Source organism: Balaenoptera physalus, assembly GCF_965194825.1.
Source record: "Balaenoptera physalus genome assembly, chromosome: 1".
NCBI classification, from domain to species: domain Eukaryota; kingdom Metazoa; phylum Chordata; class Mammalia; order Artiodactyla; family Balaenopteridae; genus Balaenoptera; species Balaenoptera physalus.
In genome coordinates, this window is record NC_138882.1 from 1,599,824 (window position 1) to 1,612,526 (window position 12,703).

The 12,703-nt window shown below is 52.8% G+C and overlaps 1 protein-coding gene across 9 annotated transcripts in view; it reads right to left on the reverse strand.

The window, feature by feature from the left end:
• Nucleotides 1-12,703, reverse strand: part of PPP1R12B (protein phosphatase 1 regulatory subunit 12B) — a 202,072-nt gene that overhangs the window by 26,115 nt on the left and 163,254 nt on the right. The window contains exon 1 of one of the 9 annotated variants that reach the window (XM_082413156.1): nucleotides 11,132-11,738. The exons of the other annotated variants lie outside the window; for them this stretch is intronic. Coding sequence (XP_082269282.1) covers nucleotides 11,132-11,233 — 102 coding nt within the window. The 5' untranslated portion in view covers nucleotides 11,234-11,738. Of the gene's footprint in view, nucleotides 1-11,131; nucleotides 11,739-12,703 lie in introns of those variants that run through there. 9 annotated transcript variants of the gene reach the window in all.

Sequence of the window (12,703 nt, forward strand, 5' to 3'; positions counted from 1 at the left end):
TTCCCTCTTCCTCCTCCCGTCACTCAGACTGAGCACAGTTCACCATCACCTGGACACTGTGTCTCAGTCTAAAGAGCTGACCCCGTCCCCGCAGGGCAAGCACGGAGTGGGTCCGGAGAGCAGGGGCGGGACAGTGCGGGCTTGCCTACGTGGTCTCGCCGGGGCGGGGGGCAGTAAAGGACAGCGTCAGAGGCTGCGGAAGGACATAGAAGACCCTCCAGAGCGGAGCCTGAGAGTCAGCCCCATCGGCAGCGACTGAGGAGAAGCCCCGGAACACAGGGCCCGGGGCCCCAGCCAATCTGTGCCCTATGGAGGCCAGGAGCGGGGTTCCCCTCGCCTGTGTTCTGGGAACGGACCCTCTCTCCCTGCAAGCTCCCCCCGTGGACGTGGAGCAGCGGCTCTCACTCCACTCTCGAGCCGGGTCTGACGGCTCATCTGCCCATGGTGACACCGTTATGTCAGGAGAGGCCCGAGCCTTCTACGTAGCCTACAGGTTAAGACCAACGTCCCGTGGCATGTGCTCTAGCCAGGACGTCTCAGGAGGAACTTCTGCTTGAAGACTGCTGCTCTGCTGCCACTGAAAACAAACGCCTGATGGCCGCTAAGGCCGGGCTCTCTGGTGTGTCTAAGCTAGAGGCAAACGGCTCAGAGAAGGAATTACTTTCACAGCTTTTATGGCCCAACTGGGGGCCGTAGACATTGTGAATGGGGCCTGCAGCAGCAGAGACTTTAGAAACCAAGGCGAACACAGAAAACAGAAAGTAAAAAGAAAGACGAGCCAGACGCACCATAATTTAAAAAATGCTCCAAAACCAAGAAGCAGGCTCCTTCCTTTCATACCTCCTGAATTCTCCCATAACAATCTCATTGCTTGGGGCCTGTTTCTAATAAAAGAACAGAGCGAAGAGCACCATGAATTCAGATGGAAATCCTGGGAAGGGATGGGAACAGGGCTGGTTTTGATTTGTGAAATGTGGAGAGTTCTCAGAACACCAGAGACTGGCTAGGAAACCCCCCACGAAAGCTTTTAACGTGAAGTTATCGGGAGTTCAGGAAGGCAGATAATTAAAACCAAACTCTTCTGACCAAGTTTAAAATAAAATCTTAGCTCTGGAAGCTGGGCCCAAGGGAAAGGAACGAACCGCGTCACGTGTCCACACCAAGACCAAAATGGGCCCGACCCCGCCGCGATGGGAAAGCCTCCTGGTAAACCTCCTACTTCACTTCCGCGTTCCCTGGAGAGGCCCGGGCAGGGGCCGTCGGCGCTGCCCCGGGGTGCCCGAGCTCTGAGGAGCGTGGGTGTGGCTGCAGCGAGGACCCGCCGCAGACCTGGCCGCTACCTGAGCTCGGGGGACAATCATTCTAGGACGTTTTGAGTTTGAGAATCCTTCCCTATACTCGTCTCAGACAGACCCGGGCTTCCTAGCCTTCTGCCTGCAGGGAAGGGCACCCTCACAACCGAAACGATCGGGGCTCTCGGGAAACTTGGAAGGGCAGCCTCCTAGGCTCCAGCTCTGAAACGGATCTTTCTGAGTCTGTATTGTTCCAGTGATGGACCTGGGGATCCTGAACAATTTGGAGGTACACGTGGGGGCAGGAGTGGGGGTGGGGGGAATGAAGACTTTCACGATGTACGCAGAGATGTGACAGTAGGGGACGGCGATGCTGAGGCCTGCATTAGGTGCTTTTCCCTGTACCTAAGAAATGAGTATTCCCTTAATATCATCAGACTTCCAACTGTATTCATTTTCTCTTGCTGCTGCCCCACCATCGGCTTGGCTGCGCCCTGCTCAGGCTCTCACGGGCAGAACCGGGTGTCTGCTGGCTGGGCTCTCACCTGGAGGCTCAGGGGAGAACCCCTGCCTGTGGCCGCCGGGGCTGCCCCTGCTCCTGGGGGCCCCCGTGTCCTCCCCCCCTTCACGCGGTGACACGGGGGCTCCTTTCCACACTCCTCTGCCATCAGCCAAGAAAGCCCTCTGCGTTTAGGGCTGGTGACTGGATCAGGCCCACCTCTCATACGGTCGGCGATGCCCATGACACGGTCGATGGAGAACCACCTCACCACATATATGGGCCCTGGAGCCCAGGCCAGGCCATCTAAACGAGCCACTTTAGAAAGTCCCGCTTTAAAAAGACATGGTCTAGTTTACCTATAACATCCTCAGAGTAAGAAATATCCACAGCACACGGCCAGTCGGCTGCAGTTGGGTGCTTACAGACACTCTGAATCAGAATAATGCTGAAAGCACGACTGATGCTGGGGACGTGTGCGCCCACCGAGCAGCTGCGTGTGCCGGAGGATGCCTCCAGGCCAGATTCTAACAGTATTAAAGGTATTAGGTTACACCTAACTTCATCTTAGTTTACTCCTTGACTTGTCTTTACCAAGTACTTTATACATATGGGGAAAAAACAAACAAACCAGGAAAGTCAAGAAATACAGTACTTATGGTCCCGTTTACGCTGTAAATATTTCTGAAAAACCTCACTGCCAGATTGCGACGACCCTACCAATTTCACACCGCACGTAGAAACAAGATGACTGAATGTTACTGCGCGCATCCTGGTCCCTCTCATTCTATTTCAAACGGCAGACAGAGACCCATCCTTTGCTATATCTACAGATCACGCTGCCCAAGCGTTACTGGAACTCTACAGCTCTTATTTTCTATGCAGGCCGGTACCTTGTCTTCATGGATAGTCCCAGCTTCTGAAGAATCTCTAGGTTTTTTGGGGAACTCACAGAATGTACTTATTGTAGAAGGAAATAACTGAACGTACTAAAGTTTCCCGGAAATATCCAAGGCAAGCTCTTTGTGTTTAAAGGTCACCTGTAAACCCCTATGATCTGTAAACACACTCGCAGACTGCGGTGTCTTCTCCAGGCAGATTGCACACGGCAGGTGACGGTGACCAGGGACAACGAGCTGCTCTAGCGCGTGTGGCTCTAGCCGGGGGTCACGTCACTCACATTTAACACACACTTTCACTTAGTCTCAGGTCTGCACTGGCGTGCACGGTGCACGAAGTTGCAGTAGCCCCTGACATCGCGCAGACGATTCCAAGTGCGGCCTGAGCATGGCCCCCAGGGCTGTGAGGCTCTGCAGGGTAGTGGGTCCCGCCACCCTGTGAGGGCCATCATCATGCCTCCTCAGCATTAAGCTTTCCAGGCCCACAGCCTGGGAAGAGGTGGATTTTTACCTGGGAAACATCACTGTCCAGCAGCCTATTTGGGTAGCAGTTATTTTAATTTTATTCAGACTAGGTTGTGAATCAAAACCCTTGCCAAGGGGTTAGTGAGGCTCTCCAGACCTCACCTCTTAAGAGGAAACAGATACTAGGGACCTAAGTAGCCTAAGGAAAAACTTTTTCTGCTAAGTAAGTTCCACAAAAGGTTAGGGACTTCCTTTGTTCTTAGCTTTCTCTCTCCGTTCCCACAGAAACCAAAATATTAACGCACATATTTTAGAGCCGTTGACACACTAGCAAACTGCAACAAGCAGGGATCTGAAGAGCCTCGAGAACACCTGTGGCTATTAGCCCTCACTACAGAAACAGGATTTCACAGCGCACGGCCGACCCCCTCCAGGGGGCCGCACAGGCCAGGAGTAGAGACCAGACCAGGGCCGGGCAGTGCATCCTTTCCCTGTGAGTGAGGGGGCCTCAGACAGGGTCCTCTGGGCTCAGATCCCTTCTCTGGTGGGGGAAAGTTGAGCACACCCACAAAACAATGACAGTCATCACCTGAGTGCAGTCAGACACTAGGCTGTCTGGTACACACAGCAGATAAAAAGGGCTGCCAGAAAAGAAAGACCGACGCTGTCTGGAGGTTTCTGCTAAGGCTTTGTGGAAGGACGACTCTATGAAAAGCATCAGCCTGGAGTTAGAAACAGGGTGGTCGTGAAGAATGACGTTGTTCTGCATGACCTGTCCTGTGAGAAATCGGGCACTAGCTGGGACCTCGTCAGTAGCCCAAGTGCTACTGGCAGCTCTGAAAAGTAAAGAACTGAAGCTTTCTTTGATTCTGCCACTAAATTTGACCTTTTATAACCCCTATGGACCTTGAGTCTTCAGATGCACAAGGTTCTTTGGACTTAGGGGGCTAAACTGTACTCCCAGAGCAAAACTGGTGTTTTACAGTATAGGCCTTAGGGAGAGGAGACATGTGCAGGGTGTTTGATTTTTGGCAGGTGAAAGATCCCTTAGACAAGAGAAACCTCAGAAATTCAGGCTCTTCTAATTCAGAACTTGTTATAATGTAACAGGTCCTGAATTGAAGCATACCTTTGTACCATCTGCTTAAAAATTATTTTATAAGTAAATGAATAGCGTAAAAAGATAAGATAAATGACCTTACCTAACGGATCTGTTTTTGAGCACTTATAAAAATGGCTTTAGAGAACTATTTACTAATACACTCGCTAAAAATGATTTTAGGTGACAACCTTCAAGGGTAGAGCAGATCTTTTCTCCTTAGCAACAGTTCTAATGTAGATATTTAGAAGTAACAAAACTATACCTACTTTTAAATGTTGCAAAATTCTGACTTTATCTAAATTGATTTGTCTCTTTCTAAATTATTCTGTGAACTTTTTCCTTCTTTACAATAGGTTTATTACCGCCATCTCTCTTTTCAAAACAGATTGAATGGTCAGGGATATTAGCAATAACTCAGGAGGTATTTCACGGAGACGCAGTGGTTCCCTGGACCGCTACACAGCATAGCGCTGCCGGCTCCAGCATCTGCTGGTACATGGGCTCAGACAACTACTAACTTCCCTCTGCCTCAGCGTCCTCATGGGTAAAGTCGGGTGAATGGTACCCAGTGCGTAAGGTTATCAGCAGGATGAAGTGAGAGTCGCGTGCCTGGCACAGCACCCGGCACAGGTGACGCTCTATAAATACCAGTTTCCACTGCCCACTCCTCTCTGCCGGGGCCTGCTGGCTGCCAGAGGAATAAGCTCAAGCAAACGCTTCCACTCAAGTCAAGGGTTTTGATTGTTTGTAGATTTTGATTATCCAGGCTAATTCCCACTTACCCTTTCTAACCCACAGGCATTTAAGGTTATTATTTTACTGTCCGCATAGTTACACTCTCTCCCAGATAACCAACCACGGGAGGTCGATTTTGGAAGTCCACCGGAGCTGTGACGCTCTGACACCAAGACGCTGCTTTCACAAGGAAGCAGGCGGAGGTCAAAGTCTAGACACGCTTCCATGTCTTTACCCCGTCAGCTCACCGGGAGGGCTCCTGCACTGTGACCCAAGGAGGAGGCTGGGCTCTGGGCTGGGAAGAGCACTGACCCCAGCTGTGGACAGCTGCCGCCCCCTGAGTGACGCAGTCAGGACCAGAAACGCAAGGAGCAAAAGGCAGCGGGAAGCCAGCTCGAGCCGTTCCCCTCCACCTCGTGATTCTCATCGCCGGCTCCCCCACACATGACGAGGCTGCGGAAAAGGGAGACGCAATGCTGCATAATCTGGGAGCTGCTCAAGTGGGAGACGCTCTCCCCGGGGGCCCCGCTCTCCCCGGGAGCCCTGCTCTCCCCGGGGGCCCCGCTGGCTGTACTGAACAGGAGAACCCCAACCTCTTGACCCGACTGACCCTCCATCTCCGGATTCTTTGGGGCTGAAGCTCATCACTGGAACATCAAGTTGACCACAATACCTGCAGACAGACAGACAAGACTCAAGGCCTTCTGTCGTCCCTCACGTGACCCCGTGGTGACTGGAGAGGAAAAGGCCACGCACGGGAAGAGCCTTCTAACCTCTTGCTGTTACTCCCCAAGGCTTTATTCCCAGCTCGTTCCTTACATGACATCTACTCCTTGGTTTTAATCATAAATATCAGTATTTTCAGCCCATTATTTTCTTCTGAGCTTCGGACCAACTACTTTCTGGTGTCAGTACCGAAACTCCCGAAGTCCCTCTAACTCAGCACATCCCAGCGTGAGGTGCCTCCGCACTCGGCACCCTCTGCTTCCTGCCCTGCCCGCTGAGCCGTGTCCTGCTGGTTTCTACCGAGCGGCCCAAACCAGAGGCCTGAGAGTCGCCCTGGCCCCTGCCCGCTCACGGGCTCACCCTGCCCCAGTCCACTTCTAAACAGCTGGGCGGTCCTCCGACCACCGGACAGCGCCTCCGTCCAGGCCCTCACTTCTCACCGGAGGACCGATCTTACCCCCAGGCCCGCCGACAGTCCAGCCTTCAGCTGCCGGAGAGCGATTTCTCTAACAAGCAAACAGCTCTGATCACAGCAACTTGACCCCAGCTTTTCAGTCCTTCACCCACAGGCCAGCTCTCCAAATCCTTGGAAAGACATGCCAAGCCCAACACGAACCGGCCCCTGTGCGTCTCCAGCTGAACTTCCGATTACACTCCTCGTTCACCCTCCTAATTATACCTTCTGTCCCAGCCACACCGATCTGCAGCTCTCAGAGTAGTACTCTACTTCCTCTCGTCTTTTTTCCACCTTGGTAATGCACTGCTTGCTTTTACTGTCCGTTCAACAGCCTAATGCATCTCCCACTTGACTGGTCTCCTAAAACAAAGCACCTGGGCCCACATACCTTTATTAGAAGATTCACTTCCCTTTGTTATAATCCTGGAGTTCCCTTCTCATCTCCCCAGTTAGACTGTTGGCTCCCTGAGGGCAGGGACTGTGTCTTTCATCTCTCGATTCCAGATCTAGTACAGGCCTACTTATGGAGCAGACGCTCATGGAACGTTAATAGTGGGAGGATTCAGAACAGGGTAGGTGGCCTTGGTGTCCATTTGCCATGGAACCAGTCTCTGGTGAACAAGCCTCTCCTCCATGGCTGACCCAGCCCAGCGTCCACCTAGGATTCATGGAACCGTTCCTGGTGGGGAACTGCTTTCATTCCTACAGGTTCTACCACATTGCTTAGGAAGATTCCTTGTGAAAGAGTTACTGCTTACTGACTTTTCTTGAGTGGAATTTAAAAAACCCAACCCAACCCAACCCAACCCAACCCAATACACTAGTGGTTTTAATTAGAGAGAAAAAAAAATGGTTAACAGCTTACACCCTTAGTTAGTATTATTCACCCAGACAAATGCTTCTCATCCCCTGACAACGGATTATAAAGGAGTAAAAAATGGATTCCAGATTGGAAGCGCGAGAGCAGGATGAGAGGAACAAAGGATAAAGGAACAGCCTAAAAGCTGTTCGGTGTCGGCCACAGGAAAGCACAGAGGAGGCAAAGACACGGACTCCACACCAGCGCCTGGAAGGGAAGAGCGCCTCGTGGGTGAGCTCTCGAGAGCAGCGATCCTCTGTCCTCCGACTTTCTACCAAATGTACCCTCATTAGTTTGTAGAGCTGGTTATAAAACAAAACAAGCTGGTAAAATTTCCCCTTTATCTACACTAACAGCTGGGGTGAAAAGTATTATGTAAAATCTGTGTATTTTCTCTTGAGATGTTAAGTCCTAAAGGAATAACAATCCAGGTTACATGGGAAAAATGCTACTGATCTTGGTTGATAGATGCGGGCCAAATCCTGTTATCATAAATACCAACCAATTCAAAGAAAATCTGTCTATTTAAAAGATTCCCAGGGTTCAGCTGATGTCCCACTTACTTCAAAACTATTCAGTACAACAAATATCAACTAAGCACTACAAGTTGGACATTCTCAAGTAGTCTGTTATCTTTCGATATGCCCTGTATTGAAGAATATTTTGTTGAATTAGCAAATAATAATTTGAGAATACTGACCAGTGATTACCTGGCTCTTGCTTTCAAGATGATTTTAAAATGCTAAACCATCTAAATTGACTAGTTTTTAAGTTAACACAATTTATAAACTTGAGACCCAATAATATTCACAGTGATTAAGGAGCAAGAAAGAGCTAGAGGTGTCTAATATGTTTGTAGTTCAGAATTATTCTTTTTTTTATGTTGGAAAATTACATCAAAAGGAAGCTTTTATACAAACGTGTGAGCTTGGCACCTCGTGGAGTGGCTCACAGTGTGAGGAGAGGCTGAGCCTTCAAAGTCTCACCAGTAAATACCTGCATGGCGCCCATCAGTCACGAGGGTGACTCTGCAAGCTGTTCCGCTTTCCCTGAGCGAGAAATCAGAGACGAGCAGGTCTGTCACTCACGGAGCACCCCCTCCCCCTGCCCCCCAATTTTTAGAGACAAAGAGACGTTGGACTAGTGTGAACCTATTGTGAAAGTCAAAAGAACTGTTTAAAAAAAGTTATTTCACTCTCAGGGTCAGCGGAGACCAGGACAGCTTTAGTGGGTTATGAGGGGTGGGTGGTGGACGTCTTCCTTACAGAGGGAGGGGTGGATTTAAAAACGATGTTTAATAGTATAATCTTGTGTTCAGAGAATGACAAATGTTTATTATTTTTAAACTACAAACTAGAGAAAGTAAACAAAATCCTTGGCTGGTGAGGACACATAGTGTCTTTCTCATGTAAGTGATTATTTCATTAGGGAGGATATTAGTTGCACAATCTCTCGGCAAACATTAGGTTATCACGTTATTTAAAAAGGGTCATAGTTTTACCAAGTACAGAAACACTGAATTACATAATATTAAAAGTATCAGATGCTGCTGGGAGTTTAAAGGCATGATAAGACAGTTTCGGTTTTCCAATTACTGAAAAATCATCCTACCACTTGTTTTCTCAAGTTAGAAATAACCCGTATGAGCTGCAGTTTACAGGCTGCCCTTTCTGCTTCCTGAACATCTAAGAGCAAGGTGTCCAAAAGCCATTATTTTAAAATTCCCTTTGAGGACGTTTTCCTTACACGGAACCATTTACTGTTTGGCCCTTTTGACAGCACTATTTCTCTTGGTGTGTGCTTCGACCCTCTGAATTACAGAACCGGCTCCGGCAGCTACAAGTCCTCAGCCGTGCGTGACCTCTAACAGGACCGGCGCGAGCAGGGGTCCCCCAGGTTCCGTGAGGACGGAGAGAGCTGTTCCCAGCAGACGCACCCCAGCACCTGTGCTGCGAGAGGCCCAGGCGTTTCTGCCCCTAAGGGGGTTCCCAGGCCCCTGTGGTGTGGCTCCCCGTCTGTAGACGCAGCCCCCCCATTTCAGCTTCCTGCGGTCCCCACCACGTCCAGAGCTGCCCAAGCTCTTAGCTGTCCGCTTTGACCCTGGCGTGTCCTTAACCTTCAAATGTATTTGATGTGTGCTCCGGTGCTGCTGACGAGGAGGGTGGGACCGGATTCTGCTCTCGCTGGTGAGGACGCTGGGGAAGGAACCACTCCTCTGCGTCCCTCAGTGTCCTCACCTGTGACACGGGGACGGCAACACCCGCCTTGTAGGGGCCTGGGGATTACTCGAGGCGGTGATAGTCCCAGGCCTGGAATGTGTTCGGTATTTTGGACAGAATGCTTGTGTTTTTATTGGCATTAAATGCTCAGAAGTCTGCCCCAGCCTGTCCTGCAGTGACATCTGTATCACATGGTGCAGGTGTAACCCCCCATCTGTCCGGAAGCAGCATCAGGAGGCAGGTAAGACGCCACCACCACCCGACGCCCAGACCAGCTCTCAGGGAGCACGCGAGCCCGCCAGCACACGAGACGAGACGAGACGAGGCTGGACTCCTAGGAGGTACATCTTGGCTTTCTAACCCATTCCAAGGGTCAGCAGCCCCTGCATGAGTCCGTGTGTCTGCCACTCTGCCCAACACTACAGTGGAGTGTGAGCGGCCTCTGCAGCACAGGCCCAGGCTGTCTGAACTCCGGGAGCTACAGACGGAGCTGAGGTGACGGGGGGAACCCGCGGCCACGGGCACTGAACCTGGGAAGCAGCCCGTCACGCAAGCCACCACCTTTCAGTTCCTATAACCCAAATCCTCAAGTCCTCTCCCACTGCGGCCTCTGTCTAAAAAGTCGGGGGTAGGGGGAGCGGTGGCATGAGGACTGGGACAAGGAGAAAGCAGCAGCCCCTCTAGAGAGGACACGGGTTCACCCAGGAAGGGAAAAGGGGGCGTCCCTGCTCCAGGAGCCGGGGCTACAGGGCTGGGCGAGGCTGACAAGGGCTCCTCACGCCACGAGGCACCCCCGGTGCCGCCGACAGGGAAGGGAACCAGGGCACGCTCCGTCCTGGGGGCCCAGCCTGGCAGCTGTGCGCGCGGCGGGGGCGCGCTGCCCCGGAGAGAGCCGCCCAGGCCACGTGCAAAGAGGCTGCCACACCCGCGACGGCGATACGCACACAGGAGAGACCCCGTGGTCATTTACACTGGGAGACAGACACTGGACGTGGTATCAAGTCACTCAGAAGAGCCCAGAACTTCTTCAGGCTTCCTCTCCAAATAAGGAAGCTGTGACCAGCCTGCTCCCCAGCACAGACGCTCTCGCCCCCTAAGGAGGGGCTGCCGCCTCACCCCCCACCCAGCAGGGCCCCTGGCAGCACGGCTGGCCTCTGCCGGCCTCCCACAGGGGACACCTGAATCCACGTGCAACCCACGTCCACAGAAGCACGCACTAGAGAGACTGGACCTGCCTGGGGCGTTGCAAACACCCCCAGAGCTGGCTGTCTACAGCCGGGAGGTACTTCTTTGGCTTTTTAAGTGCAAAGTTTCCTGACGGTCACGGAGGGGTAGGATCCCAGTGTCCGGAACGCCTGCCCATCCTGTTCTCTCTTTATCACTCACAGACACACAGGATCGCAAGGACGCCCCTGCATGTACACGCCTGCACAAATGCACGTGCAGAACCTGCACACGCAGAGCCTACACGTGCCTGAGGTCACTGAACGTGGTTCCGCAGCCACTGGGAGCTGCTTCTCCTGAAACACCGTATTGACCCATAAAACACAGGAAAGGGACAGACTAAACACAGCCGCGTAAATCAGAGAAAGCCCGTAAGGCACGGTAAGGAGGCCTCTACACTCTTCCTGTCAAGCGTTTCACAACTGACGCTGAAAAGCTGAAAGACAGCAGCCGTGTCACGCATTCAAGTCCGCTTTCACCGAAGATGCCATTAAGAGTCAGGGACAGGAACCTCCTGCAGAACAGCTCCCGGTGGGGCCGCCGTCCCCCTGGCTGGTTCCACACGCCCTGAATCCCCCCTGCCCTGACCGAGCCCCAGGGCCCGGCCTCACAGCCCGCCCCCAACAGACCGCGGGCGGAAGGAGGGCCGCTTACTCGGAGCGTCTTGGCCGTCGGGGAGGGCGAGCCCGGGGGCGAGTGCGACTGAGCCGTCCTGCTCCGAGCGAGGTCCTTGCCTCGGCCGTGCAGGGAGGACATGGCCCCTCGGGGGCAGGGCCGGTCGGGCACCCCCGGATCTCGCCTTCAAGCTGAACTGAATCGAGGGTAGAAGCCACCCCGTCAATGAGTCCACAGTCACACGGGGGCCGAAGCGTGTCTCAGTCCGGCTCCAGCACCGGCGCTGGGCTGGGCCCCGCCGCTGACCCAGCCCGGCCCCAATCTTCCCGAGGGGCGCCGCTCACGGAGGCCTGTGCCCCCCACGGAACCTGGGTCCAGGCTCCGGGACAGCAGGTCACCCCGCGGAGGGGACGACCTCAGATCCCCCGGAGGACGAGCCTGCGAACAGCTCCCGTCTCTTCATCCGGAGGGAAGACACGCAAATCCTCTGGACACCACGCTGCCTCCCCGGGGCCGGGCTCCAGGGCTGAACGGGGTCTGGAAGTGCCCCGTGACCGACCGCCGTGAGAAATGCAGCTTAAACGACTTAGAAACAAAAACCAAAGACCAACACGTAAATAAGGCACTAAGAGTTCAGGAGAAGGAAGCAGTCTCAGGAAGCCAGAGGAGGCCGCTTGCACATATAAACACGCAGCCCCACACGCTCCCGCCCTCCGACTCTGACATTCCAAATCCTATTCGCTCAGCGAGGAATGCTGGACACGGGCCAAGGGCAAAGATGCACTTTCCACTCAGAATTCGGGTTGCCACTTGCAGGAGGAGAGGAAAGCCCGCCGGGCTCTGGGAATTCAGGGGGGCCCCCTGGGGGCTCAGGGACAAAGCCACCGCCCCTGGCACCCACCCCCTCGGCCGGCTTCTCAGACGCTTCTCCACGTGGGAGAGCGGGGACTTTTCCACATCTGGGTCCCTAAGTAACAAAGCCCAGACAGACACATCAGTCAAAGCACCTTCAGCCCTTTTATGTCCAAGTTTAACGACACGTCATTCCTGCCGCCCCACGAGGAAGCCGCAAGTTGAAACTCCGGCCACGGCAGAGGAAACTCTCCGTACACAAGAGACCTGGACGGCAGAGCCTCTGAGTACAGTGCTTAGCAGAGTTTTACAAAATGCCATAATCGGGTGGATTGAGATGGGGCGGGGGGCCAGGCGAGGGGAGAGAGAGGAGGGTCAGAAATAAGGAGAGAACAGAGACAGGGGAACTGACTGCACGACCGCAGAGAACGTCAAGAGTTAAAAAGAAAGGAATTTATTTGCTTGGTGTCGAAGGATTTTGGATTTGGCCTTGAAACATCTCAAGTTTAATCTTTTGCACTCTGTGTCATCACTACCCTATCCAACACTTCTAGGCCAAATGCTTTCTAAGCAGATGGGTTTATCCCCAAAGTAACAACTCACTTCTCTCTGGGATCTTGGAAACTCTATCATGCCCTCCTTTCCCCACATGAAATTGATACTTTTTCCTTCATATCTTCCCAGCAAGCCACTCTTTTCCCTCCAACTGTCTTGATATCTTCTTTATTCTTATAACCAATTTGTGAAACTGAATCAAGG